Consider the following 24,070-nt stretch of genomic DNA (forward strand, 5'->3'; position numbering starts at 1 on the left):
TGCTGTGTATTTACATATTCCCCCATGGAGACAGAGGAACATGGACCGAACCACAGACAGATTCATGGAGATCTGGCTCCAGAAACCAGGCAGTCTCTGGCCAGGCCATGCCTGCCTGCTCTTTTTCCCAAACAAACGGATCAGACGAATAAACGCTCATAAATACCTCTGGGCTTAGATAAGAGCGATGAGGCGCTATTTCCTTTCATGCCCGACTCCAGGCGCCGGCCCTGCCTGTAGTGGCTCCATCTCCCAACAGGCAACCTGCAGAGGTGTGGTTAATTTGGGAACTGTGACTCTAAGGATAAGGCAAATATTTTCCTGCTTCTATCACAGGGGAAAGGGTCCCCCTCTTTCACTGCCTCTTTCTCTGCCCTTACTCTATAGGGAAGACCATACTGTATAGTCCTAAGGTGGGGACACTGTGACCAGGGAGGAGGGTTGAGGCTCAGGGCCTAGCCTCAGTTCAGTGGAGAGGTCAGTGCAAATAAGCACTCTTCTCTACCTTTCCCCCCTGCTCAAACAGCCCCTACCTATGTGCCCAACCAGAGAGAGATTAGGGCATGTTTGGGGAATTGAGTTTCAGTCTTAAAATGCTCATCATAACCCTCAGATAGTCAGGCTAGGAAATGATTGGAGGGACATCCAGGGATGGCCACTTTGCCATGAAGGTGCAGCCTAGAAGTTTACCTGAGTTCAGAGAGCCTCAAATAACATTTTGCAATGAAATAAGTCCCCACCCTCAGTCAACTTCAGCCTTCTACCACCTTCCATCATTAGTGGGCAGAGCAGGCTGACAAAAAGGAGTCCAAAGAATGAGGCAAAAGTGCATCAGTCTGGCCTGATATCAGATTTTCTCACACCCTGACCCCTTCTTGTCCCCAGGTGGGAAGGTTGTCACCCTTCACTGCCTGGCCTGTGAGTGCTTATTAGAATGTTGGAAACACACTGGGACCCTCTCTCCTAGTCTGGGTTCAATGCTCATTTTCTTTGAGTAATAGAGAAGGCACAGAGATGTATATACTCTCTCACACCCAAGCTTGTACAGAAGCAAAGCTAATGATACAAACATGAAGCAAGAGAGGGGATTGTAGAGAGGCTTAGAAATAGAAGGGTTGAGTGCCTGGAGAGGAGATATGGGCTGATGACTGGAAGATGGGCTGCTAAGTCCCCAGGAGGACCTGAACATCCCTCCCTCCTTATAAAACTAAACCCAAACCAAGTCTTGGGAAATAATTTTAAGAAGTGTCAGCTTCTAGAGAGATCTTAAAAAGAAACCAGGGCTCTTCCCGGTGGCCTCTGATTGCTGTCAGTATCAGTACAATCTCTTCCTTGTCCCCAGATTCACTGGAACATCCTTGATTCTTAAAGACCCATAGCCCAGGATATTCTTGTATCATTTTGGGTGGGAGGCAGGGTCAGAGTGAGGATTATAGGTAGGATAGGGATCAGACAAATAAAGCTATCTAAGCTGGGGGTTTCTCCTTAACTAGGTGGGATGTCTTGGGAAGGAGCCTCACACTTTGAAATAGCTACTAGCCTAGCTGCAGAGCAGAGGAAGAAGCCTGGGCTCATGCCCTGCTGCCATTTTCCCCTCTTCTGTGTCTTCTAGGCAGAGGATCTGGCCTGCTCTCTCAGACCATGAGAGTTGTGGGGGAAGCAGGGATAACAAACCCAGACTTGGAGAAGAGAGAGCAGACCTGATAAACAGGAAAAACGATTTTCAAAACCTCGGTTGGAGGGTGTTTTTGTCTTCCCTTTCGAATTCTGAAACGATGCAAATTAGTGGATAACTCTCCTTTCTTTCTGCCAACACAAAACCCTAGAAACCAACCTCCCTTAATTTTCTCTTGAGGAGGTTCAGGGACATTTGCCCAGCCCTCCCTTGAGGGAACAGGTCCAAGCAACGCAGGGGTTAACTTTTCTGAAAACACAATTAACTTTTTCCTATCCTGCGTGGAGTGGGGGAGGGATGTATTTATTTAATCACTGAGGAATGGGGTGGTCTCAAACCAAATGCTCCCTCCTCCCTCAAAGGCACAGACGCCTCTTTCGCAGATCTTACGTAGGTGGAACAGGACGTGTTGTGTTGTAGGGGAGAGAGAGAGAGAAAAAAGAGAAAGAGAAGAAGGAGGAAAAAAAAAAAGGTTGATAGGTTTGTGCGCGGGTCCCTCGTGCGGGCTGCGCTCCTCCTGGGTGCTATTTGACAATTCCTGCCTCTGCCATTGGTCAGTGTTGGATCAGATGGTTGTATTTCCTTCTGGCCCTCACTGGCACCTCGCCATCCCCCCTCAGCTAAAACCCAATCTCGGATATACTACTAATAGGCGCGGCGCTCGGACTATAAAACACAACAAATCATAAACCCGGCGGAGCAGCAGCGGCCTCGCGCGCCTCCCCTCCCAATGAGTTCCTATTTCGTGAACTCCACCTTCCCCGTCACTCTGGCCAGCGGGCAGGAGTCCTTCCTGGGCCAGCTACCGCTCTACTCATCGGGCTATGCGGACCCGCTGAGGCACTACCCGGCACCCTATGGGCCCGGGCCTGGCCAAGACAAGAGCTTTGCGACTTCCTCCTATTACCCACCAGCCAGCGGCGGCTACGGCCGAGCGGCGCCCTGCGACTACGGGCCCGCCCCGGCCTTCTACCGCGAGAAAGAGTCGGCCTGCGCGCTCTCGGGCGCTGATGAGCCGCCCCCATTCCACCCTGAGACTCGGAAGTCGGACTGCGCGCAGGACAAGAGCGTGTTTGGCGAGACAGAAGAGCAGAAGTGCTCCACTCCGGTCTACCCGTGGATGCAGCGGATGAATTCGTGCAACAGTAAGTGAGACTTTCAGCCTCTTCCCTCGCGGGCCACAACCCGGGAAGATGAACTAGCGAGCGCCACCCCCAATCTCCCCAGGACTGCTGGGTGGGCATCTCAGAAGATAGAGCCAGATAGGGCGTTGCACTGGGTCTTGCTCACTGTCCTCTTCTCCGCAGGAGTTGCAAAGTTTGCAAAGTCCCAGCTGTACTGGGAGCCGGGGGGAGTGAATGGGCTCTCCTGGAGAGCCAGGCCAGAGCCAGGGTTCCTGAAGGGAACAGGGGCCACAGTCAATGGATTTGTTTTTCTTTGCGCCCCTCACTCATTCCCCAACCCCCAGTCTTGATTGGGTCCCCTATCCAAAGACCGCTCCATTAAAAACTGAGTGCGTCATGCAAGGGGTGGGGGCGTCGTGACGCGGAGAGTTGAGTCTGTCCCGGGCTGTTTCCCGGGGTGGGGTGGGGGACGGGTAGGGCTGGGAAATTATGGGGTACCAGGAAAAGGGTGGCAGTCCGGGGAAGGAGGAAGAATAAGAATAGAAAAGAATAGGAGCAGATGGAGCAGGGAGAGACGTTGAAGTAGGCTCCTGGGTCTCAGGTTAGATTATTTGTAGGCCTTAAGTCCCAGTAGATATCCATTAGAGGGACACGAAAGTGAGGAGCCCTTGATGCGGACTATGGATTGATCCACGTCATTACGGATTAAAGGCCAAAATCTATCATTGGGTGGACTGAGTTGGGGGGAACTAGATGGATGGAAATGAAAAGAGGTGGGGGGATTCAGCTAGGAAGGGACACACCTGGCCAGCCCCTCCCCTAAACTCAGGTGGGAGTTCAAAGTGCTCCTCCCCTCCCCCACCAGAAGTCTAGACAGAAGGCAAAGGCCTAGGAGTCCGGGAAGGAATCTGGAGGGGGCGCTGGAGGAGTGGGGAAGGAAATGGGGGGAGTGAGGGCATTCCGGGACAGGCTGTAGTCCACGTTTAAGGGTCGAGTGGGGGAGGGGACTTTGGGCTCGGTGACCCCAGGCCTCAGCGTCTTCACTCTGCGTAACAGGTTCCTCTTTCGGGCCCAGCGGCCGGCGAGGCCGCCAGACCTACACGCGCTACCAGACGCTGGAGTTGGAGAAGGAATTTCACTACAATCGGTACCTGACCCGGCGGCGGCGCATTGAAATCGCGCACGCCCTGTGCCTGACCGAGCGGCAGATCAAGATCTGGTTCCAGAACCGGCGCATGAAGTGGAAAAAGGAGAGCAAACTGCTCAGTGCGTCTCAGCTCAGTGCGGAGGAGGAGGAAGAAAAACCAGCCGAGTGAAGGTGCTGGAAAGGGAGGGGGGACGCGAAGGGAGAGGCCTGTGGGGAGCTGAGGGCGTCGGAGAGCCCGGAGAAGGCTCTGCGGGCGGGGGAGCCTAGGGACCTGCTCTCCAGCGTGCGACAGGAGGGGCCCAGTGTTCTCCTGCTCGCCCCCCGTCCGCAGAGCTCTAGCCTAGTGCTCCGAGACCCAGCTGCCTGAGCCCACCCGGCACCCCAGCGCCTCCTCCCTCCCAGAGGAACCAGCCTTGGCCCGATCAGGCTCCCTGTGAGAAATGAGGATCGGACTCACTTGATGTTTCCTGGAAGCAGAGCAAAATGCTCTTGTCCGTGTCGCGTCTCATTTCGTCCATGTCCCCTGTGCACGGTTCAATGGTAGATTCGCTGTCCCCTCAGCAGGGGCCTTGAAGAATCCCTAACCCCAGACTTGTCGTCCCTCCCCCCCTCTCCCCAAAGCCACTGGAAGGAGCACATACTACCTAGACGTAAGAAGAGAAGCCTCAGAAGAAAACAAAGTTCTATTTTATTAATTTTCTATGTGTTGTGTTTGTAGTCTTGTCTTAGTTCTGGACGTGAAATACTTCGGTAATTATATTAATATTATTAATAATGATAATAATAATAAAGACATGAAAACTCGCCGCTCAGTCACCTCCAATCTTCCCCCGTATTTTTTTTCCCTCCCCATCCCACATCCCAGCTACCCCATCCTTCCTGAGCCTGAACTCAGGAGCTCTAGGCTGCCCCAGGGCCTTGCCAGCCACCTGGACTCCATGGAAGTACTGTTGAGATAAAGGCTAGAACCATCCGTCTGCTCAGGCCCCAGAACTGTGCCTGCCTGATGCTAAGCCTCACAACTGCCTCTCCTGGTGCATATCCAGAACGGAGAGGGGCCCTTTTCCTCTTGGTCTCTAGACTTTCTTCGTTTGTCCAGGACAGGAAGGACACCACTGAGGGCCCCTTGCCGAAAGCCCCTGCAGTGACTGAGTTGGGCGGGTCTGAGCACCTCAGCAGAGTTTTTGTGTCCTTGGTGAGGTGAGGCCCCTGGTCTCTGGCCGTGGCTCTTGCTCCTGGCCTGTGGCTCTGGAAACTGAAAAAATGGGGCCACTGGGCATCTCTCCACTATGCAGCTGAAGGCTCCAGGTACCTCTTTCCATCTCAAATAGGAGCTCAGTGATTAGGAAGAGAATGTGAAGTCTGGGGTAGGTGTGAAGCCAAGGGCACAACTTTCCCCTGCTCCTTGGAGACTCAAGGGCAGGAGGGCAGGTGATAAGGCACTTGATCTCATTCTCTTATCCCAAAACGGAGGCCCTTCTCTCTCCACCTCCATCCTTACCCATGCAGCTAGCTGCAGACATTGTTTTCCTTTCCTTCTTCCTCCTCCCTCTCTCCTTTTTTTAAATTTTTTATTTTTAAAGAAAACAGCTCCTGGCAGAAGGAGCCCAGCTGCAGCGGTTTCTGGCCGCCCAGCTTGCTCAGCAAGACACCACCAGTCCGGGGAACCCCTTCCCAGGGAAGGCTGTAGGTCCATGGGCAAATTCAAACTGCCCAGCTGTCAGAAAGGGGCCTGGAGTGGTGCAAGTTGGCATATGGAGACAAGGTGAAGGGTCTGCTTTAACCCCAAACTCTCAGGCACATATTAATAACCAAACTACAGCAACCCCGGGCGGCTGCTGCAGCAGTCTTTTCGGCAGCTAGGCCACTTAATTTCAGCTGTGTTAGCCTTCTAGGATTCCTGTCCTGATCTGCCATTCTCAGGCCTGGGATAAGGATGATGAGGTCAGGAAGATGATTCCAAATTTCCAAGGGACCTAGGAGAAGTAAGCTTTTCTGTGTCTTGGAGCTTCCAGCTCAGCTTCGCTGCTCAGCCTGGGGGCTGTGGATCGGCCACTGCAGCCCCACTAGGAAGCAGGCTGGACTGAACATGGTGGGGGAGACTCCTTATAATAATTGTTTTTCACACACAACTTCCAACCCTTTATCCCCACTTATGCCCCCAACTAGCAATGACCCATTATGGGACAGGGCAACTCAATCTTTGATCATTTCATCCACAGCCAAAATAATAATGACGGTAATTTGATAGACAAGGCACAAATAGAGAAACTAACGCCACCCAAGAAAGTGGGTAAAAGGTTCAAACCCCTCTTCTAGAAGGCTCAACCCCGCGAGTGAGCCACGGCCGACCGGATTTCTTTCTCGCTTGGCGGTTGCAGGGAGCCAGCAGGGAGGCAGCCGCCGACGCCATGGCGGCCTGCGGCCCGCGCTCCCGCAGATCGCCGGGAGGTGGCGCGCTCTGCTCAGAGGCCAACGCCAACCTTCTCGGTTTCTCCCCCTTCTCCTTTTTCCCCCTCTCGGAGGCTCGCATTGAATCGGCCCTAACGATTCTCGGATCGTCATTATTTGTAACCATAGAGCATGAATTACCTCTTGAGGTCATCAGCGAGAATTTACGACTGGTCAACAAAAGCACGTGATTCCCTAACGCCCCCCCATCCCCCTTTCAGCCCCCCCCCATATTTGGCCGCATACATAGCAAAACGAAGTACAGTGCATCGCTATAATTCATTAATACATCATAAATCGTGAAGCACAGGGTTATAACGACCACGATCCACAAATCAAGCCCTCCAAAATCACCCAAATGAGCTCGTACTTTGTAAACTCCTTCTCGGGGCGTTATCCAAATGGCCCGGACTATCAGTTGCTAAATTATGGCAGTGGCAGCTCTCTGAGCGGCTCTTACAGGGATCCCGCTGCCATGCACACCGGCTCTTACGGCTACAATTACAATGGGATGGACCTCAGCGTCAACCGCTCCTCGGCCTCCTCCAGCCACTTTGGGGCGGTGGGCGAGAGCTCCCGCGCCTTCCCTGCGCCCTCTCAGGAGCCCCGCTTCAGGCAAGCGGCGTCGAGCTGCTCCCTGTCCTCGCCCGAGTCCCTTCCTTGCACCAACGGTGATAGCCACGGCGCCAAGCCCTCTGCTTCGTCCCCCTCCGACCAAGCGACCCCCGCCAGCTCCAGCGCCAATTTCACCGAAATAGACGAGGCCAGCGCGTCCTCGGAGCCTGAGGAAGCCGCGAGCCAGCTAAGCAGCCCGAGCCTAGCTCGGGCGCAGCCAGAACCCATGGCCACCTCCACAGCCGCGCCCGAGGGGCAGACTCCTCAGATATTCCCCTGGATGAGGAAGCTTCACATCAGCCATGGTAATTCTGTCTCTCTTTTTTTTGTCTTCTCGGCTTTCCTTCTCTGCGTTTGGGAGGGGGGACGAGGAGAGCTTGAGGAAGGCTTTTCCTCAAATATAGATTTATTTTTCTAAAGGGGAAGAAGTCCCTAAGAGGATTCTCACAGCTCCGTGGACAGAGCCAAACAGGGTCTTTTGCTGGGAGGGGGGGGGATATTTTAAATAATTTGTTCCCAGGTTTGTGTTAGGTTTTATTCATCCAGCCAGTAGCCAGCTTTACTCTGAAGGTTGGGGTTTATGTAATACGTGGGGAAGGGTCTTGCTTACCCCCCGAAAATTCGAGACTACCGCTGGCAAAGGAGGGGTGAGCAGTAAAAGGAGCTTTCTAGGGCAAAAGTGCAGCCGCTCTCCTCCCTCCCGGGGCGAACGGCCGCCTGAGCCCAGCGAAGGGTGAGGCACTGGGAGGGAGCAAGAGACAAAGCCGGGCGCATTCGCTGCCAGCAAAAGTAGGAGCTGAAGGAGAAACAGGCGCAGAAATCGAGCCTGGACGCGGGCATCTGGAGTGGGGAGGATTGGAGCTGCGTGAGCTGGGTGCTGGGGATGCCCGGGTCCTGCTCCCCGCCCCCTCCCACCCAGTGCCCCCTCCTGTAACCAGAATAACTGTTGCCTTGTGGCTCTACTCTCTCTACTCCAGATATGACCGGGCCGGACGGGAAAAGGGCCCGGACCGCGTATACCCGCTACCAGACCCTGGAGCTGGAGAAGGAGTTCCACTTCAACCGCTACCTGACCCGGCGGCGGCGTATCGAGATCGCCCACGCGCTCTGCCTGTCTGAGCGCCAGATCAAGATCTGGTTCCAGAACCGGCGCATGAAGTGGAAGAAAGACAACAAACTGAAAAGTATGAGCCTGGCTACAGCCGGCAGCGCCTTCCAGCCCTGAACCCGCACGGAGGAGCTCTGGGCAGCCCCACAGCCCGGGCCACCCCCAGCCCCGACCCCTCTGATCCTCCCTGCGCTGCCGCTGACCGCTGGGGACCGGTTCCCATGAGCCTGCCTCACCCTGGCCTTGTGTTACAATTTTTCGTTCGGTCTTATGTCTTCCCGTGGCTCCCTCTCTCCTGGACTTGTTATCTTGTTATTATTGTTAATAATAATAATAATAATAATAATAATCCTTATTATTTTCCCTCCATGCTCCCCACTCCCCTCTGCTCGCCCCAAATCCGCCAGTGTTTCTGAATGTTCGTGTCTGTGGTTGAGCTCCTTCCCCCAGGGGAAAAAAAAAAAAAGAAATTCGCATGTTTAATGTGAACTTTCCCCTTCCCACCTGTGTTCTAACTTATTTATAAAAGAATGATAGCTGTATTTTTTGAGTTTCAGCTGGAAACTTCGCTAAGAGGCAGCAATTGAGGTGGGGTGCCACATCCCCAGGCCCAGCTGAGCTGGCCTCTGAGATGGAGTCCATGACTGTGTCTATTTTCACCCCCCTCCTCCTTCTCCTCCTTCCTCACTCCCAGGGCCCATGTCTCCCAGTGACTTGGTCCTGGGCTGAGAAGGGGCCAGGGAGTACCACAGGATGATGTTGAGAAGAGGGAAGGAAAATAGTGAGATTTTAAGTTCCTTCTGCCTGGTAGGCCCCACAAGGCCTGGTCTGGGAGTGTGCGGAAACAAATAATACTCAGTGTAAAATGTCTTGTGTATTTCTCTGTGGGTCTAGCTAGAGGACCCAAAGCTTGTAAATATGGGGATAGTCTGGGTCAGACCCATCTCTTCCTCCCTATCCATTTCGCTTCCAAGGCCATTTGTAGTGAGTGAGTGGATGCTGTGCTATGTGTGAAATCTGTCTTTGCCAGGCCTGTCTCAGTGGTTTGCTTTTGGTATTTGTTTGTAGCTTTCCTTGAAGTCAAATAAATGTTTCCCCTACTCCATTGCCCTTCCACTTGTCTTTTCTCCAGGGGGTCTGCCTCTCCCATCACCTGGCATACCCTAGGATCATTCTCAATAAATCTAGGGTTTAGGGAAGGGCAAATAGGATGCTTACCAGCAGGCTTTCTTAATCACCTAAGTTCCTGGCTTGGTCAATGCTGCTTGGGCCAAGAAACAGGCCTTCAGGACTGGAGGACTAAGAGGGCCAGAAACCTCAGGTGGGGCAGAGATGGGCTCCATCTTGGCCTTCCACCAGCTGGCCAGAAAAACCTCTGAAAAACTCTCCAGGGAAAGTAATGTAGGCCTAAGTGCTGAGCAGGAGGCTCCTGGCCTTTTGGGAATTATAGAGGCCTGCCCAGCTGCCATGTCCCCTGTTCCAAATCCCAATTCAGTTTTGCCACCCACTAAAGAAAAAAAAAATCATCAACTCAGTTTCAAAGATGTCCTTTTACCCTCAGCCTTTTCTACACTTTTCAGGGGCTACTTTTCTCCAGAGGCCCAAATGATCTTCCCCCTTTGGTCAGGTTAGGAGTTGGGGTCCTTCCTGAATGAACCTCTGGTTCTCCCTCCAGCCAGGGCCCAGTCTTCTTCCATCCAAGTCAGCTTCCACCCTGAGCCCAACAGTCAAGTCTGGACACTTACCCGGTCAATTCCCTTCCAGCTGGGCCCAACTTCTTACAGGACCTGGGGGGAGGGGGGCTGGTGAGGAGGCAGCAGAGGGTCCTGGAGGCTGTACTGGGCCCTTGTTCCCCTTCACCCCTTGAATTTGTCCCCCTTTGCCGATAGCAAACTATCCCAAAAGTCGCTATGACATTTAGATGTCAAATGGATAGGGGTTTTATCTCGAAGTTAGATCGTAAAAATCGCCGAGAAGTCAGACAGATACCCCTCACTGGCTCGAGAAAGTCACGTGAGGTCCATAAAGTTAGTTTTATGGTTTTGGGGAGTTGACACCGCGCGGTATATTTCACATTCTCCAGAATGTTAAGTGACACTTTAACTGCTCGCTGTGGTGGGGAAGGGGGCAGAGGTAGGTGAGCGCTCTCTCAGCCTAGAGCAGCCTGACCAGCCCAGGAGGCGATGGCGGCAGCCCAGGCCCAGCATTCCCGCAGTAAGTCGCTTCCAGCTTTCGCTTTCTTCCCTTGCAATTTTGGGATTTGGGACTAGGGGAAGGAAATCTTGCTTCCAGCAGGGCTGTGGAGTGATATAGGGGAAATTTAGCTTGTTTTTATACACCCAGATCTGAGATATTGGGTGCCTGAGGTGGGGGCACTCAGTTCCAAAAGCTTTCAGTGCTTGAGGCTGCCTGGTTTATGTTTGCTGAAGTGTCGGATTCTTTGGGGCAAAGAGGGTTGCAGGAGACCCATGTTCCTTCTGTTCCCTTGGAAATTTGGGGAGCAAGAAGGAAGGGTGTGCATTGCTGGAAGAAGGGCCTGTTGTTGGGGGGCATTTCACTACTGGCTATCTTCAGATTATCTTCACACCCCCAGGAAAAAAAAAACAACAGTGAGTTTCATTTGTCAGAGGTATGTGGGGGGCGCACTGCTGGTCACTTTTATCTGAATACATCTGAGCTGAGAAAAAGCACTAGGGAAAGAAGCTGCTGTGGGCTGCTTTGCCCTGGAGTACTCTCTGGCTTTTGGATCTGTAAGTCCCACAAAAGAGAACTTCTCTTTCTCTATGACCTCATCAGGCTTATGCGGAATGGGAAATACACAGCTATTGCACCAAAATTGAGCCCATTGGCTCCAACTGATCTCTTCTTCTAGGTTCTAAGAAGGATCTTGAAGTCAGAATGGGGAGCGGACAGAGAGGGTAATCTCCTCAATACCAAACCTAATTCCTGACCAGGAGGTGGAGAGCAAAGGAGCTTCTGCCCTAGCCTGGAGGAATTCGGTGTTTAAGTAGATCCCTGGCAAGCCCTCCACAAATAACACCTCAGGAACACAGACCCCCAACTGTGGGGAAGCAGCAAAAAGACCCAGGAGCTGGGAAAGGAGATTGGGAAGGTGCTCTTTTCTCTCTCCTCTTTTTCCTCCTCTCTCCCTATTATACCCTCAAAGGCCTCTTTGTTTTGTGGCCCCATAAACCAGAGGAACTTCAAGATCTGACCCTTTTCTAAAGAAAAGTTACCCTTATTCTAAAATCCAGAGACCTCTTCTGTACCAAATTGACACCTCCCCACAATTTAAGATCACTGGGGCCAACCACTCTCCCTCTTGCTTTCTCTGTCCCACCATCTCTTGATTCAGCTCACCAACTCCTGGGTAGATAGTACCTGGGATTGGAAATGTGGCATCTTGAGGGGCTCCTGATATTTGGGATAAAAAAGGATTACAAGATTTCCTGTTTTTCATTAAGGGGCAGTGGGACTGTCCTGTCTTCTCTTTTCTGAAGCCGTTCTGTTTTCTGACCTGCCATTCTCTACCCATGCCTCACTTACAAGAGACCCTTAACAGGCTTTTAGAGCAGAGTTAGAGTATAGAGGGCTTGGGGGTCCTCACCCTGATTTAAAGAAACATTTCCCCAAGAATGATGTGTGTCCCTTGGTGATATTGGTCAGCACCATTTAAAATATGAAAACATTTTGGAGGTATGGCCTCCACAGGTTTTCACTCTATACAAGGCAAGAGATTAATAGAGGTGCAGGGGAAGAGTGTAACGGTGGCCGAGTCCAATATGGGGCATCCAGGGGAGCCCCATTCTTACTGAGCCCCTGGCCTTACTCTGGCTTCTCTGTCCTGGATACTTCATTAGTAACCTGAAGCCCCAGACAAGCCCCTAAAGATTCCCCCCCCCCCCATCACATATCAGTTCTGTAAACTCTGATAAAGAATGAATGATGCTAGCAGCCCAGGGACATAGCTGGGCAGATTTTCCTGAATAGCAAAGAGCAGCCCTAAAAGGGGGAGCCCACTTAGGCCTCAGAAGCCAAACCGCTGGAGGGTCTCCTCTGGATTTAAGTGAATCCTGGAGAAGAAGCCCTGACTGGCCTTTCCTCTTCCCCACTGTGGGCTGCCTGGGCAACAGTTCTCCCTGAACCCCAGCAGGGACAAACTGAGAGAGGGAATGAGAGTTGGGGAGGTGGGTGGGGGCAAAGAACTCTCCCTGCCCCAGACCTGAGTCCTCTCTTCCCACTTTTCCCCCAAGAATCCCTATTAGGAAACACTGCTCCTCTCTCTCCATATCTCTCTTTTCCTTCCTCTCCCACTACTTTTTTTCTCCCCTGCCAGTCCAGGCCTTAACCTTCTGGGCTATAAGCTGGCATCCTCTGACCAAATCCTTACCCTGGAGAAAGCCCCAGGAGGTGGCAGCCAGAGACTAAGGCTGCAGTTTCCCTTTTGCTCTGCGTCCAGCCTGGCCACCACTCAGTGGACAATTTGATTTTTTGTTTTATTTGGTTGTTTGTTTTATTTTGTTATGTTTCTCTGAGGCCACAGGGTGGGAGGAAGTATAAAGAAGTGTAAACAGGAAAGCCAGCCGGGCCTGGAGTTCCAAGTGCCCATATTTCATTGGCTTCCTCTCCATAACTGTGGTAGGGACACTTAACCCTTCCCTGGCTGTGAGAAGTTATTTACTGAGGGCTGGAAGGGCAGGACGCAGGAGACCAAAAAGGAAGCTCTTTTCTCTGCCTGGTTCCTTTATCCTTGGAATCTGGATGTTAGGGCGGAAGCCAAGGATTCAGAGCAAAGGGGAAGATAGACTACTCAGCACAATCCCCCACACTTAGTCCCTTTCCAGGACTTTTCCTCAGTACCCTTTTCTCTATATGGGCTTCCCTGGCTGACCTTGGAAGACAGGGCTAGCAAGAACAAGCTCCCTCTTTTAGAAGGGAGCTCATTGGTCCCTCACCCTATTTTGGAGTTTCTCAGGGTAATCGAATTTTGAGGATGGGATCTGCTCAGAGCAGGGATTTATTGATTACTGCAGCGCTGTTATACATCCATATTAATTAGCCCAGACACCGCCTGGAAACTGAGCTGTTTGGGGAGGGGGAGGGGAGAAATGGGGGCCCCTTAAGGAGAATAGACATTTCTCCCTAAGTGCCTCTAAGACTCAGATTGGAGAGTCACCCTCACAAGAATCCTGTGGTCCTTCCCAAGATCCCCAAGATTGAGGTCTCTGGACTTCTCAGAAAGGGGAAGAATGACAATTGAGTCTGGACTCCACACGAGTCTCCTGGGGTGGAATTAGATACCTCCCAGGTCGGTTCTGGCCGACCCTCACCCTCTCTTGCCTGCCGTCTTCTCGCTGTCTCTGATGGAAGTTCCCAAAGCAACCTTTAAAGAGGAGTTAAACGTCTCCTCCCCACCTTCCTTTCAACTTTTCAAAGGTAGAAGCCTTTGATGGGTTTCGGGTTTGTTTTATTTTGCCTTGTTTTAGGGTCCTGTTTGTTGTTGTTTGGTAGTAATAATGTAATGGCCTTCCCCTTCCTCCTACCCCTCCCTCCAAAAAGTGATTAAAATCTGTTAAAGGATTTAATTAAGAGAGTTAAATGAAAAGGAAGGAGGCGCAAATGAGTTGGGGGAAAAACCCACACCAAAGCTATTCTCAACGATTAAATCGCCATTTTAACAATATAATGGAGTTTGCATCCTGAAAGGGGAAATCAACGCTCATATCTCATCAATAATTCATAGAGTCCGGGATCACGCAGAGGTCAGCAGACTGGGGGCCGCAGCGCTGGCCTACTTGGGGCTCAGAGTCGCTGCCACATACATTATGCACTGCCGGCCACACCGCTGTCACCTCCGCCACCTCTACAGCAGCAGGCCGGGCAGGGCATGCCGACAGGTTTTGGCGAATCTTTCCTCCGTTCTGTTGGCGAATTCACTGAAATCCAAGTTGCGGGTTTCAAAGAGTCGGGATATTTAGGGCACTGGAGAGGTTAGGATTTCGAACAATTCAGGAACCTGTAGGATCCCTAAGAGTATCTCCTTTTCAAGTTTTAATCTTTCTCTCTTTCCCTCTTTTTTCCTTTTCTCTATGGTTTAGGCATCTCCCGCCCTGTCTCTTCTCTTCCTAAATTTCCTCTGGAAGAGGAAGGTGCAGCATCCTGCAATTTCCTCTCCCTGGAATCGTTCCCAGGCCGCGGGGCCGCGCCCTGGCTTTGCTCTCCTTGTGGACTGGGCTGAGCCCAAGCTGCTGCTGCCTGGGCTGCGCTGGCTTTGGTTGCCACGAGCCCTGACCTCCGGGACCGGTGGGGTAGAGATGAATCCGTCTAGGGGGGAGAAAGTACCGCAGGCCCCAGGCCCGGTGGCCTAACCATGAGCTAACCCCATGGAGGGGTGGGCAGTTAACCTTATAAGAGGTACCGAGAGGGCAGGTGCAGAGAAAATGACAGCGTGGGAGGGGGGAGTTTCCTTGTTGGGGATTTGGAAGCACTAAGGGGATTAATCCCTATATCCGGATGTCTACTCTTTTTCTTGTGTTCTTTCTCTCTCTCTCTCTCTCTCTCTCTCTCTCTCTCTCTCTCTCTCTCTCCAGCTCTTTAATTTGTGCTCGTTCTCCTTTTTTGTTTTCTGACTCCCAAGAGCCCCCAAAGGAAGGAGAAATGAAATCCTTCCTCCCCACAGTTGGGGGCCTAGGAGGTGCTATTTGGGCGGAAGGGAAACCGAAAGCGCGCAGGGTCTTTCACACTGGCCGAAAGGCAGAGGCTGTAACATCCCGGAGCTGCCAGTAGAGTCCGCCTTAGACCAAGTTCACAGCCAGGCTGGGGCCTACGAGCTGCCAGCGAGCGGCCGTGCAAGGTGGCCCCAGGCCTCGCCGGGCTTGATATTATTGGGACACAGGCAGGTCTCCCATCAGTCCTAAAAGCATAGTGGTCCTCTCCGCTCCCAAGGAAACCCTGCCCCAGACTCCTTTCATTCTTCACCCCAGAAATACCCTTCTCCGGGTCAGCCCACCCATTCTGCGGCTCCTCATAGACGCCTCGCCTAGCAACCTTGGTCCCACTCTGAGGGACAAGAATGAAGAAGGGTGGATGGTCAAAGTTCTTCCAGGAGTCCTAACTGAAATGACCAGTGAAATTGCAGGCAGCAGGATCGGCTTTTTTTTTTCTCCCAAGTAATTATTTAATAATCAAAGACTCCTATTCCCCAGGTCTTAGTAAGGCCCATAAGCGGTGACGGCGGGTGGCGGGGGTGGGGGTGGGGGCAAGGTGGCGAAGCGGGAGGGGCAAGGAAAGCGTTTTTTGCGCCTGGGTTTCTGCAGTCTGCATAGCAGAAGGAGACTCTGGGCTGTGAGGCCAGTGTTATTGCCCGAGGGGTCGCAAAGTTGGAGGGTCAAAAGTTTACAGCATGCGTGAGCCAGGAGGCTGAGGCGTCTAGCGGTGGGGGCGGGGTGGGAAAGGAGGGAGGGGGCGGTGTGTGTGAAGAGAAAAGAGGGAGCAAGGGATGCTGGAGGTAAGGAAGGCAGGCGTATGGGTTGTGAGAACTGGGGGCGGGAGCAGACATGGGCAGAAGAGAGGCAGGTATCTGGGGAAGGAGAAACTGAGAAGGAAAAAAAAAACGTTCAGTTAAAAACTTCACGGGTGGTGGTGGGGGGCTGCACAAAAGAGAGCGTCTAGGGGCGTGGCGAATCCTCTGTGCAGTTTTCTCTCCCAAAGATAACCTTTGAGTCACCATATAAAATGTAATTAAAACTTACCCAGCCGCATACATTTTAAAAATCCAATTACCCACACGTCCTTGCAGGACGTTCAGCAGGGCCAAAGAAAGCTTCGAAGGTGATTCTCACTAAACCGACCCCACCCCACTTGCCCTAAATGGGCCAAATTGTTGGCTCTTCCACCCCATCTCCCATCTTTTGACTTGTTTTAAAGAACTACCAAACCCCCAGGCTGAGTCCAGGCAGCTGGAGTTCAAGACCATGGACAAGCACTAGAGGCTTTCTAAACTACAATTCCTAGGCTTAAGAACTAGAATATTGAAAGGTGGTTAGTTTGTTAGTTCTTTCACTCTCCCAAATCTCCATTTGGATGTTCATTCTGGCTCCCTCTCTTCCTATTAGGAGGAGGGAGGTGAAATGCAAAGGAAAAATACTGAATGGCCTCACAGAGATCTTTTTTAACTGGAGTTGAGACAGGCGACCTGAAATGAACCTTGAATTCATGCATTAAGCTTAGCTCATAAGTAAAATGCTTAAAGAGACTGTAATTATAACACCAGGGCATATGCTTATTTTCGGTCTTTAAATGACTGTTGTATTATGAGATGTCATCATAGTCTCTTCCAAGCATTTAATATAAGAGGTGCACTGCCCTTCCAGAATGTAGATAACCTGAGAGTTTTTGTAAAGATGCCCTTTGAAATATGGCCAATGGAGAAAAAGTTTACTATCAAAATTTAAATTGATTTGACCTCATTGTTTTTAAACTAAACCAGCTCCTGTAGGTCCCTATTTATACTTAGTTCTCAAACAAGTTTCTCTGGAATGACAGGCCAGGGAGGAATTCCTGGGTCCTGAGGAGGAAGAAGTCAAAGTCTGAACTGAAGAATCCATCTCTTTCTTTTCCCCCTCAATCTCTTTTTCCTCCAAGATAGAATGCTAATGAACTTAGGGATCTCTGGAATAGACTCCAGTAAGATAAGGTCCTGTGCTGGAGGGCCCTCAGGATGAGGAAAGAGTGACCTCTATCATTTCAGACCAAGCTGGGCACCTTGGGAAGCAACTTTCCTTTCTTCCCTCTATACTAGGGGAATACTACCTTTTCAGACTCTCCCTAGGCCTGAACCCTAAACTGGGTGGAAGAGGAGTCACCTGACCTACCTAGAGAAAGTAAAAAAATGTGTTGTAGGCATTCCACCAGATCTTAACTATGGAGAAACAAATCGCGAAAATTTCTGGCTATTTAAAAACCTTGCTGATATGCTCCTGAACCTCCTTGTGGTGATGGTGGGGGTAGGCAAAGGAGTTGCTTATAGATGAAAAATGTTTCATTCAAAAAATATTTTGGGGTGGAAAGATGTTGTTTTGTTCTTAAAGAACAACTTAAGCCTCTGAAAGCGAAGTCCCCAAGTCTGGGCTTTGACTAGTGAAGTCCAGTCCCTATCTCTGAGTTCTTTCTGTCTTTTTTTTTTTTTTTCTTTCAAATGTGTTAGGCTGCAAGAGGTGGAAGAGTCATTTCTGGGGACATAAAGCTTCCAAAGTTTTTACAATAATTGGTGTATCTTTGGCACATGGGAGAGTAAATGAAGCCAATGGAGTGTATAATGGGGTGGGGATACAGGCTCTGCCAGTGCATGCATTTAGGGGAAAGGCTGAGGGAAAGGGGCCTTTCTAGTTCAGGCCTGCTTTGGGGTCCAGATACCCAATGCTGAACTTTCAGTTCTCTCCATACCAACCTTGTACTCAGACCTCAAAAGGAATCCCCACGGAATCTCATTCGTTCACTCTTTGCCCAGGGAATCAGATCTGCCAAAAATATAGGAATGATGGAAAATCAAAGCAGGGGCGGGCCCGCCTGAATCCTACCCGAATGGGACTTTTTTGGGGGTGGGGGTTGGGTGAGGGGAAGAGGAGGTTCTGGCGAAAAGTCGAGCTGGAGAGGATGAGCTGAATCAAATTCCTGCTCTGTCATTTTTCTCCCAAGTAATGACCTGAGCAAAATACAATATGACCGAGCGAACTGCGGAGCATATTATAGTAACTGCCTGCTCGTTGGGGAGGCCGGTAGAGGGGTGAAACGCAGGTCACGGCGTCTAAAAATTATTAAAATGTTCGAGAGCCTCATGACGCGCCTCACTGTTTAACAAAGACTGCCAAAGTATGAGATTAATACGAAAACTTGAGCTTCAAAACAAAAACACACCAAAAAAAAAAAAAAAAAGTCTTGTTCCAGCCTCGGAGGGGGCTGGTGGCTCCTCTGCCCGCAGCCGAGGTTCGGTTTTCCGGACACACAATAGTGGACCAGAGAGAGCTCAGCTGTTTCTCAACGGATCCACGGGTCCGCAGGGAGGGCGCGGGGAGCGGCCTGGTGAGTACTCTTGTGGGCTCACCCTCTGGGCCTTCCTCTCCTCTGCGTGGAAGCTGGTGCAGACTGCCTGGGGACTCGCTTCTGCTTGGCCCTTCGGTTTCCCTCCTTCCTGCGTCCCTTTCTCCGTGTCAACAAAAGGTAGATGATTCCTCACGGCCTGGGCACGCCTGACACGGCGGAGGGGGGCTGGGCAGCGAGAGGTCACGCTAGCAACCTGTGGCTGCCAGGAGAAGGCGACCGGGAAGCCTCCAAACGACCGCGGAGCGCAGGAGAGGTTGCTCTGAACGCGCGCGAGTCCCTTGCTGTTCTTATTTTTACTATGCACATTGCTGTTGGTATTCTTCCGGGTGAAGAGGAGAAAGGCAGTCTCCAGCTCTGGTGAAACCCATTCTGGGATTCGCCGATAAACCCTGTCCTCCACCCCTGGTGGCTGCACCCGGCTGGAGTGATGGTGGGGGCGGGGAGGGGTGTGTATGCGGTGCCTTGTTGGGATGCGCAGGTGGTGGCTCCCAGAGCGCAGAGAAGAAAATCTCTGAACTCTGGCCCCAAGACCAACCATACCCAGCCCCGAGGTGACTCTGCCTCCCATCCCACTCTCTTGAGGTGCTGTGGGCACCTGGGCCTAATTCATTGTGAAGTATAGAGAAGCAGAGAGGCCCGGCGGCCAGCCAACGGGTTTCGAAAACTATCAAAACGCTAACGGGTTTTAAGAGATCCGGCGAGAAAAGGACAGTAGGTACGGGACGGGAGAGGGTCCTGGCAGGTTGGAATGGGTCGTGGAACCCTTAAGTGGCATTTGAGATTATTTAAAAGGTCCTTGTTTGATGGTAAAGAGCTGGTGGGGATCCTACCAGGGGCTCTCTGTGGGCCCAGGGCAAGTCTCCAGTCTCCTAGGGTGCCTAGATGGGGTCTGAAATTACCCGTGTTGGGCCTTCTCATGGCAAAAAATAGCAAGTACAATGTAATTGTTTTGCTTCAATTATGTATGGGCCTGGTCTAGCCAGGAGAATGTTGGTGTTAGCAATTAAAAACCAAGGCCAACTGTGTCAATGACTAGATTTGGGATAAAAAAAAATGAGGGTCTTTAGACCTAGTTGTCTGAAGTTGAGAGTTCCATTTCCATCTACCTGCTAGGATCCCAGGACTGGGGGTGGGCAGACACCTCTGGAGTGTGGGGGTTAGAGAATTGATTTGTTGGTAATGAAATTCATGGTGTTAGACTTGTTCAGGAGGGCTACAAGTATCTTTCAAAGCTAGGGAAATAGGTAGGATTCTGAAGGGAGGAGGCTTCTTCTGGGCACAGCATCCCTCACCTGGCCACAACTTTCATAGTCTAAGCCCGGTTCCTTCCAGCACAATCTCCAATCTCCCAGTTTAGTAAATTTAGCAGTTATTAGAAGCCTCAGGAAGTTGGTTCAGAAACCCCAGATCCACATTTTGGCCTCACAGCCAGTTATCCAAGCAGGTGGCTGGGCAAGTAAGTACATTGGCTTAGACATAGGAAATCCACCTGGGGCTAGGGAGTTAGGGACTGGGGTTCTTCTCCATATCTCTAGGGGATTATCCTCTTTTTCTGGCCCCCAGGAGGTTTGTGGGGACTAGGAGGGGCAGGCACATCATCTGGCTGCATCTTTTATGGTTCCTCATTGCCCTTCATTCGGAAATGAAATGCCTTTGATCTTTTTCTCAGGTTGTAAACAGAATTGCCCATCATTAAATATCCAGGACCCCATCTGCTTGGTCTCCCAGCATTTTTCTTTACAGCTGTTTCCCTCTCTTTACCATTGAATTTTTCCAAAAGGACTTTTATTACACCCTCTTCACACCCAGCCGCCTCTCCCTCCTCCCTTTACTGAGAGGCGCTTTGGAAAATATCTAGATATTCGTTTGATCACATCCTAAAGACCGTGAGGGGCACTGGAGGAGCCGATTGGGGTTTTGTTTTTTCCTTTAAAAAATAAAAGTCCTAGGGGGAGGGGCGGAGAGGGGCGCGAGTGCACCCAGAAGGGCCTGATTCTGACTTCAGGCAGCCTCAGGATGACCCTTTCTCCTTTTGTGCTTAGCTAATGTTTACATCTCATAATTCATGCGCCGCCACTGAGAGTTGCGAGTCGACCGCGAGGTTCGCGTCCCCTTGCTGACCGGCTGCTTCTATTTCTCTTTAATAGAAGAGGAGAGTTGAAAACCTTGTAATCCCAAGAATGGTACTGCCATGCCTTTTTCTGCTCCCAGAGCTCAAAACTAGAACAAAACGAAATAAAATGAAAGCACTCAAACCACACCTCAAAGGAAGAACGTGCGGAAAGTAGGAGAACCGGAAAATTTCTGGGCCAAGAAGATCTGTCTGTCTTCTGTATATACCCTGTAGATCCGAATTTGTGTAAGGAATTTTGTGGTCACAAATTCGTATCTAGGGGAATATGTAGTTGACATAAACACTCCGCTCATTTTTTCCAGAAGAAAAAAAATAAACATTTTTCTAAATGAGGACAATCCACTGACTGACCATAAGAAGACTCCTTCCTTTTTGTTTCTTCGTCTTTCTTTCCCCTCCACCACTGGTTATAAATGAAGGAATCTTCTACCTGAACATCATGCCTGACCTTGGGAGTTGTGGTCCTTTTCCACTAGTCTAAATAAGTTAATGAATGTTGGCGATGTTTTAAAATTTATCCTCTGGTGTCAAGCCCACCCATTTTCCATTCGAGGCTCAGAGAAGCTTTATTGGAAATCCTAAAAAAAAAAAAAAATGACTCTTGCATACAATGCTAAGGCAAAGGAAATTCGCTTTTCAAACGGATGCTGAGGTTGCCTTTCCGTTAGGGTTCAGAACAAGATGCCCTGGAAATATGTGATTACTAAGGGTGGTGTTGTGTGTATGTGTGTGTGTAGGGGGGGGTGTTATCCAACCGCTAGGGTTTCTATCCCCAGTACTACTAGGGTGTGAGATTTCTATTCGCCGCGGAGGCTGCGGCATTAGCGGCAATTAGAACGTCTCTGGCGCCACGGTTTGTATTGCTCGGTTGATTCTGGAATTGGCAAATTGCTATTCAATTTGCTTTCCAAAGTTGCAGATTTTTTTACTCCAGCGTTCATCTTTAGTGTAGGAAACCAAGTCGTTTTTCTGAGGTTGGGCCCTGTGAGGCAAAAGGAGTAGATGGGAGAATGCGGACAGACGGACTGACACCGCCAGGCTAATAGCGCAGCTAAATGCGATTTGGAAGGCGAGGTCTCCCCGAATTAGTGCATGAATTTCCTATCGATCCGCCCTAGGTTCCATTCATCTCTGACAAGTCACTCTGTGCACCCGCCCTCCAACTCCCCACGCCTCCTCTCTCACCCCATACCCCTCCCCATCTGGCAGAAGAGAAATGCCCCAAGCTCAGTGCCCCTCGCCCCCAGTGGGTTCCCCTTTGGAGGCGGAGCCCCCAGTCCGTCCGCTACTCCATTCCCACACCGATGCAGGGTGCAGGGGGTCGTCCTGGGGAGGAGATGGGGCCCTATGGAAAGCAGAGAATGCTGGACAGAGGTGAGGAAGAATAGGAGGGGCGACATCAGGAACCCCAACTTCTGAGGGGATCCAGGGATTGTTCTCTGTCCAGTGCAACAACAGGCCTTCCAGTCGCAACCTGCTAGCTCTTGCGCGCTCTCTCCTTGGCTCTCAGTCTCTCTGATGTCGGAGAGAGCAAGGAGAGGAGGGGGTCGCCCCACAGGAGCCCTATGTAAATCCTAGTGTTGGGTGGGTGGGTGGGGAGGGGAAAGAGAAGAAGGGGAAATAAACCTCTTTGGCTGGAGTAGGGTCCGGGTGAGCAGATTTCCTTATCCGGGAATCGCAGGCGGGGTGGCCATTGGCTCGGAGGATCACGTGGGCCCCTAACTTTGTTCACTTGACAGTAAGTAGGAGGGCTTTCGGAAACAGGAAAACGAGTCAGGGGTCGGAATAAATTTTAGTATATTTTGTGGGCAATTCCCAGAAATTAATGGCTATGAGTTCTTTTTTGATCAACTCAAACTATGTCGACCCCAAGTTCCCTCCGTGCGAGGAATATTCACAGAGCGATTACCTACCCAGCGACCACTCGCCGGGGTACTACGCCGGCGGCCAGAGGCGAGAGAGCAGCTTCCAGCCGGAGGCGGGCTTCGGGCGGCGCGCGGCGTGCACCGTGCAGCGCTACGCGGCCTGCCGGGACCCCGGGCCCCCGCCGCCTCCGCCACCGCCACCACCCCCGCCGCCCCCGCCACCACCGGGGCTGTCCCCTCGGGCTCCTGTGCAGCCACCCGCCGGGGCCCTCCTCCCAGAGCCTGGCCAACGCTGTGAGGCGGTCAGCAACAGTCCCCCGCCGCCTCCCTGCGCCCAGAACCCCCTGCATCCCAGCCCGTCCCACTCCGCGTGCAAAGAGCCCGTCGTCTACCCCTGGATGCGCAAAGTTCACGTGAGCACGGGTGAGTGCGTGGGCACCCCTTCCCCTCCCACCCCTGGCGCTTTACACCGAAGGGACCTCGGAGGCATGGGGGGAGGGAGCTGGGGGAAGCCAATTGTCCCCGCTATAAACTCGCCATTGCCAGAGATTTACGGTCGCCTGTTTTCAGAGCCACATAATTACATCCCCCATAAATTTTTATGGCCTGGTGGGCCTTGCGCCTTTGAAGTCGGTTCCCCATCCTCTTCCCCATTCTCACCAGCGACTTTTTCGCCAGGGAGATGCATTCTCAGTGAAGTTGGAATTGGGGAGGGGTGTGGGATGTGGGGGAGGAGAAGGAGGAGGAGGTAGTAATCCGTATTTAAGCGGAGTTGAGTCAACTCCCAGTATTTATTTTTTCCTTTATTCCAGTCGGCCTCCTTGGCTGGAGAAGTAGGGAAAAGTTTTTACAGGGGGCAGGCACTGCTTGGAATCTGATCAGGGAGGGTGGGAACTAAACAGAGGAGAGGTTTAGGGCAACTCCCCTCCCTCTTTCACCCCTTATTCTCCTACCCGGGGGCCCCAGGCCTAGGGGGAGAGAGGAGCGACTAAAACCTTACAAAGATTCCTCATTGCCCCCCCCCCCCCACACTAGATACCCAAACAACAACAACCAGGACAGCACAACCTTCCACATTTTAAGATCTTTCTCTTCCTGAGCTCCACTTCTTCCCTTTGGGGCTTTTCCCCTCTAGGAGGTAGAGGAGGTGTCTGGGAAGGAGGGAGGGAAGGAGACACTGTAAGTAGGAAGAAAGGGCTCTCCCTCCTCCCTTTCGGGGGCAATAAAACTTTCTCTTTTTCCCTCTCTCTGTGTGTGTCCAGTAAACCCCAATTACGCCGGTGGGGAGCCCAAACGCTCTCGGACCGCCTACACTCGCCAGCAGGTCTTGGAGTTAGAGAAAGAATTCCACTACAACCGCTACCTGACAAGGCGCCGGAGGGTGGAGATCGCCCACGCTCTCTGCCTGTCTGAACGCCAGATCAAGATCTGGTTCCAGAACCGGCGCATGAAGTGGAAAAAAGACCACAAGTTGCCCAATACCAAGATCCGCTCGGGTAGCACCGCAGCAGCAGCAGCAGCAGCCGGAGGGCCCCTTGGCCGACCCAACGGAGGCCCCCCTGCGCTCTAGTGCCTCCCTAAACTGGAGCTGCGAACCTGGGGTGGGGGTCGAGGGTGGGCAGAGAGTGCAAGGGAGGGGAGACTGGGGGGTGCGTGAGGACCCCCCTCCCTTGGGCCTGGGCCTGGAAAATCCCACCTGCCCTCCCCCCACTTTAGCTATATGTGAATAAAAGCAAAGAAGGAGGGGTAGGGGAGCTTTATTTATAAATATGACAATAGGGAGCCTGGTGAGAGCCCCCCCCCAGAAGCAAGGTTCAAGTCTCTTGCTTTATTCCTTAAAAAAAGAAAGA

At 51.7% G+C, this 24,070-nt stretch overlaps 3 protein-coding genes across 3 annotated transcripts; all 3 read left to right on the plus strand.

Moving 5' to 3' along the window:
- Positions 1 to 2,375: 2,375 nt before the first annotated feature.
- On the plus strand, positions 2,376 to 4,675 carry Hoxb6 (homeobox B6). Its single transcript, XM_026386969.2, has 2 exons — positions 2,376 to 2,820; positions 3,856 to 4,675. Exons 1-2 carry the CDS (start codon positions 2,406 to 2,408, stop codon positions 4,113 to 4,115), a joined length of 675 nt encoding a protein of 224 aa, XP_026242754.1. The 5' UTR covers positions 2,376 to 2,405; the 3' UTR covers positions 4,116 to 4,675.
- Positions 4,676 to 6,755: 2,080 nt separating this feature from the next.
- Positions 6,756 to 8,237, plus strand: Hoxb5 (homeobox B5). Its single transcript, XM_026386966.2, has 2 exons — positions 6,756 to 7,317; positions 7,990 to 8,237. The coding sequence occupies exons 1-2, from the start codon at positions 6,756 to 6,758 to the stop codon at positions 8,235 to 8,237; spliced, it is 810 nt and encodes a 269-aa protein (XP_026242751.1).
- A 13,943-nt stretch (positions 8,238 to 22,180) lies between these two features.
- On the plus strand, positions 22,181 to 23,796 carry Hoxb4 (homeobox B4). The gene is made up of 2 exons (XM_026386967.2): positions 22,181 to 22,643; positions 23,483 to 23,796. Exons 1-2 carry the CDS (start codon positions 22,181 to 22,183, stop codon positions 23,788 to 23,790), a joined length of 771 nt encoding a protein of 256 aa, XP_026242752.1. The 3' UTR covers positions 23,791 to 23,796.
- Positions 23,797 to 24,070: the final 274 nt, after the last annotated feature.

Source organism: Urocitellus parryii, chromosome 7, assembly GCF_045843805.1.
Source record: "Urocitellus parryii isolate mUroPar1 chromosome 7, mUroPar1.hap1, whole genome shotgun sequence".
NCBI lineage: Eukaryota > Metazoa > Chordata > Mammalia > Rodentia > Sciuridae > Urocitellus > Urocitellus parryii.

Coding starts and splice junctions, on each gene's coding strand:
- Hoxb6 (XM_026386969.2), top strand. CDS start 2,406: ATGAGTTCCTATTTCGTGAACTCCACCTTCCCCGTCACTCTGGCCAGC. Junction 2,821..3,855: donor GCGGATGAATTCGTGCAACA/GTAAGTGAGACT, acceptor TCTGCGTAACAG/GTTCCTCTTTCGGGCCCAGC.
- Hoxb5 (XM_026386966.2), top strand. CDS start 6,756: ATGAGCTCGTACTTTGTAAACTCCTTCTCGGGGCGTTATCCAAATGGC. Junction 7,318..7,989: donor GAAGCTTCACATCAGCCATG/GTAATTCTGTCT, acceptor TCTCTACTCCAG/ATATGACCGGGCCGGACGGG.
- Hoxb4 (XM_026386967.2), top strand. CDS start 22,181: ATGGCTATGAGTTCTTTTTTGATCAACTCAAACTATGTCGACCCCAAG. Junction 22,644..23,482: donor CAAAGTTCACGTGAGCACGG/GTGAGTGCGTGG, acceptor GTGTGTGTCCAG/TAAACCCCAATTACGCCGGT.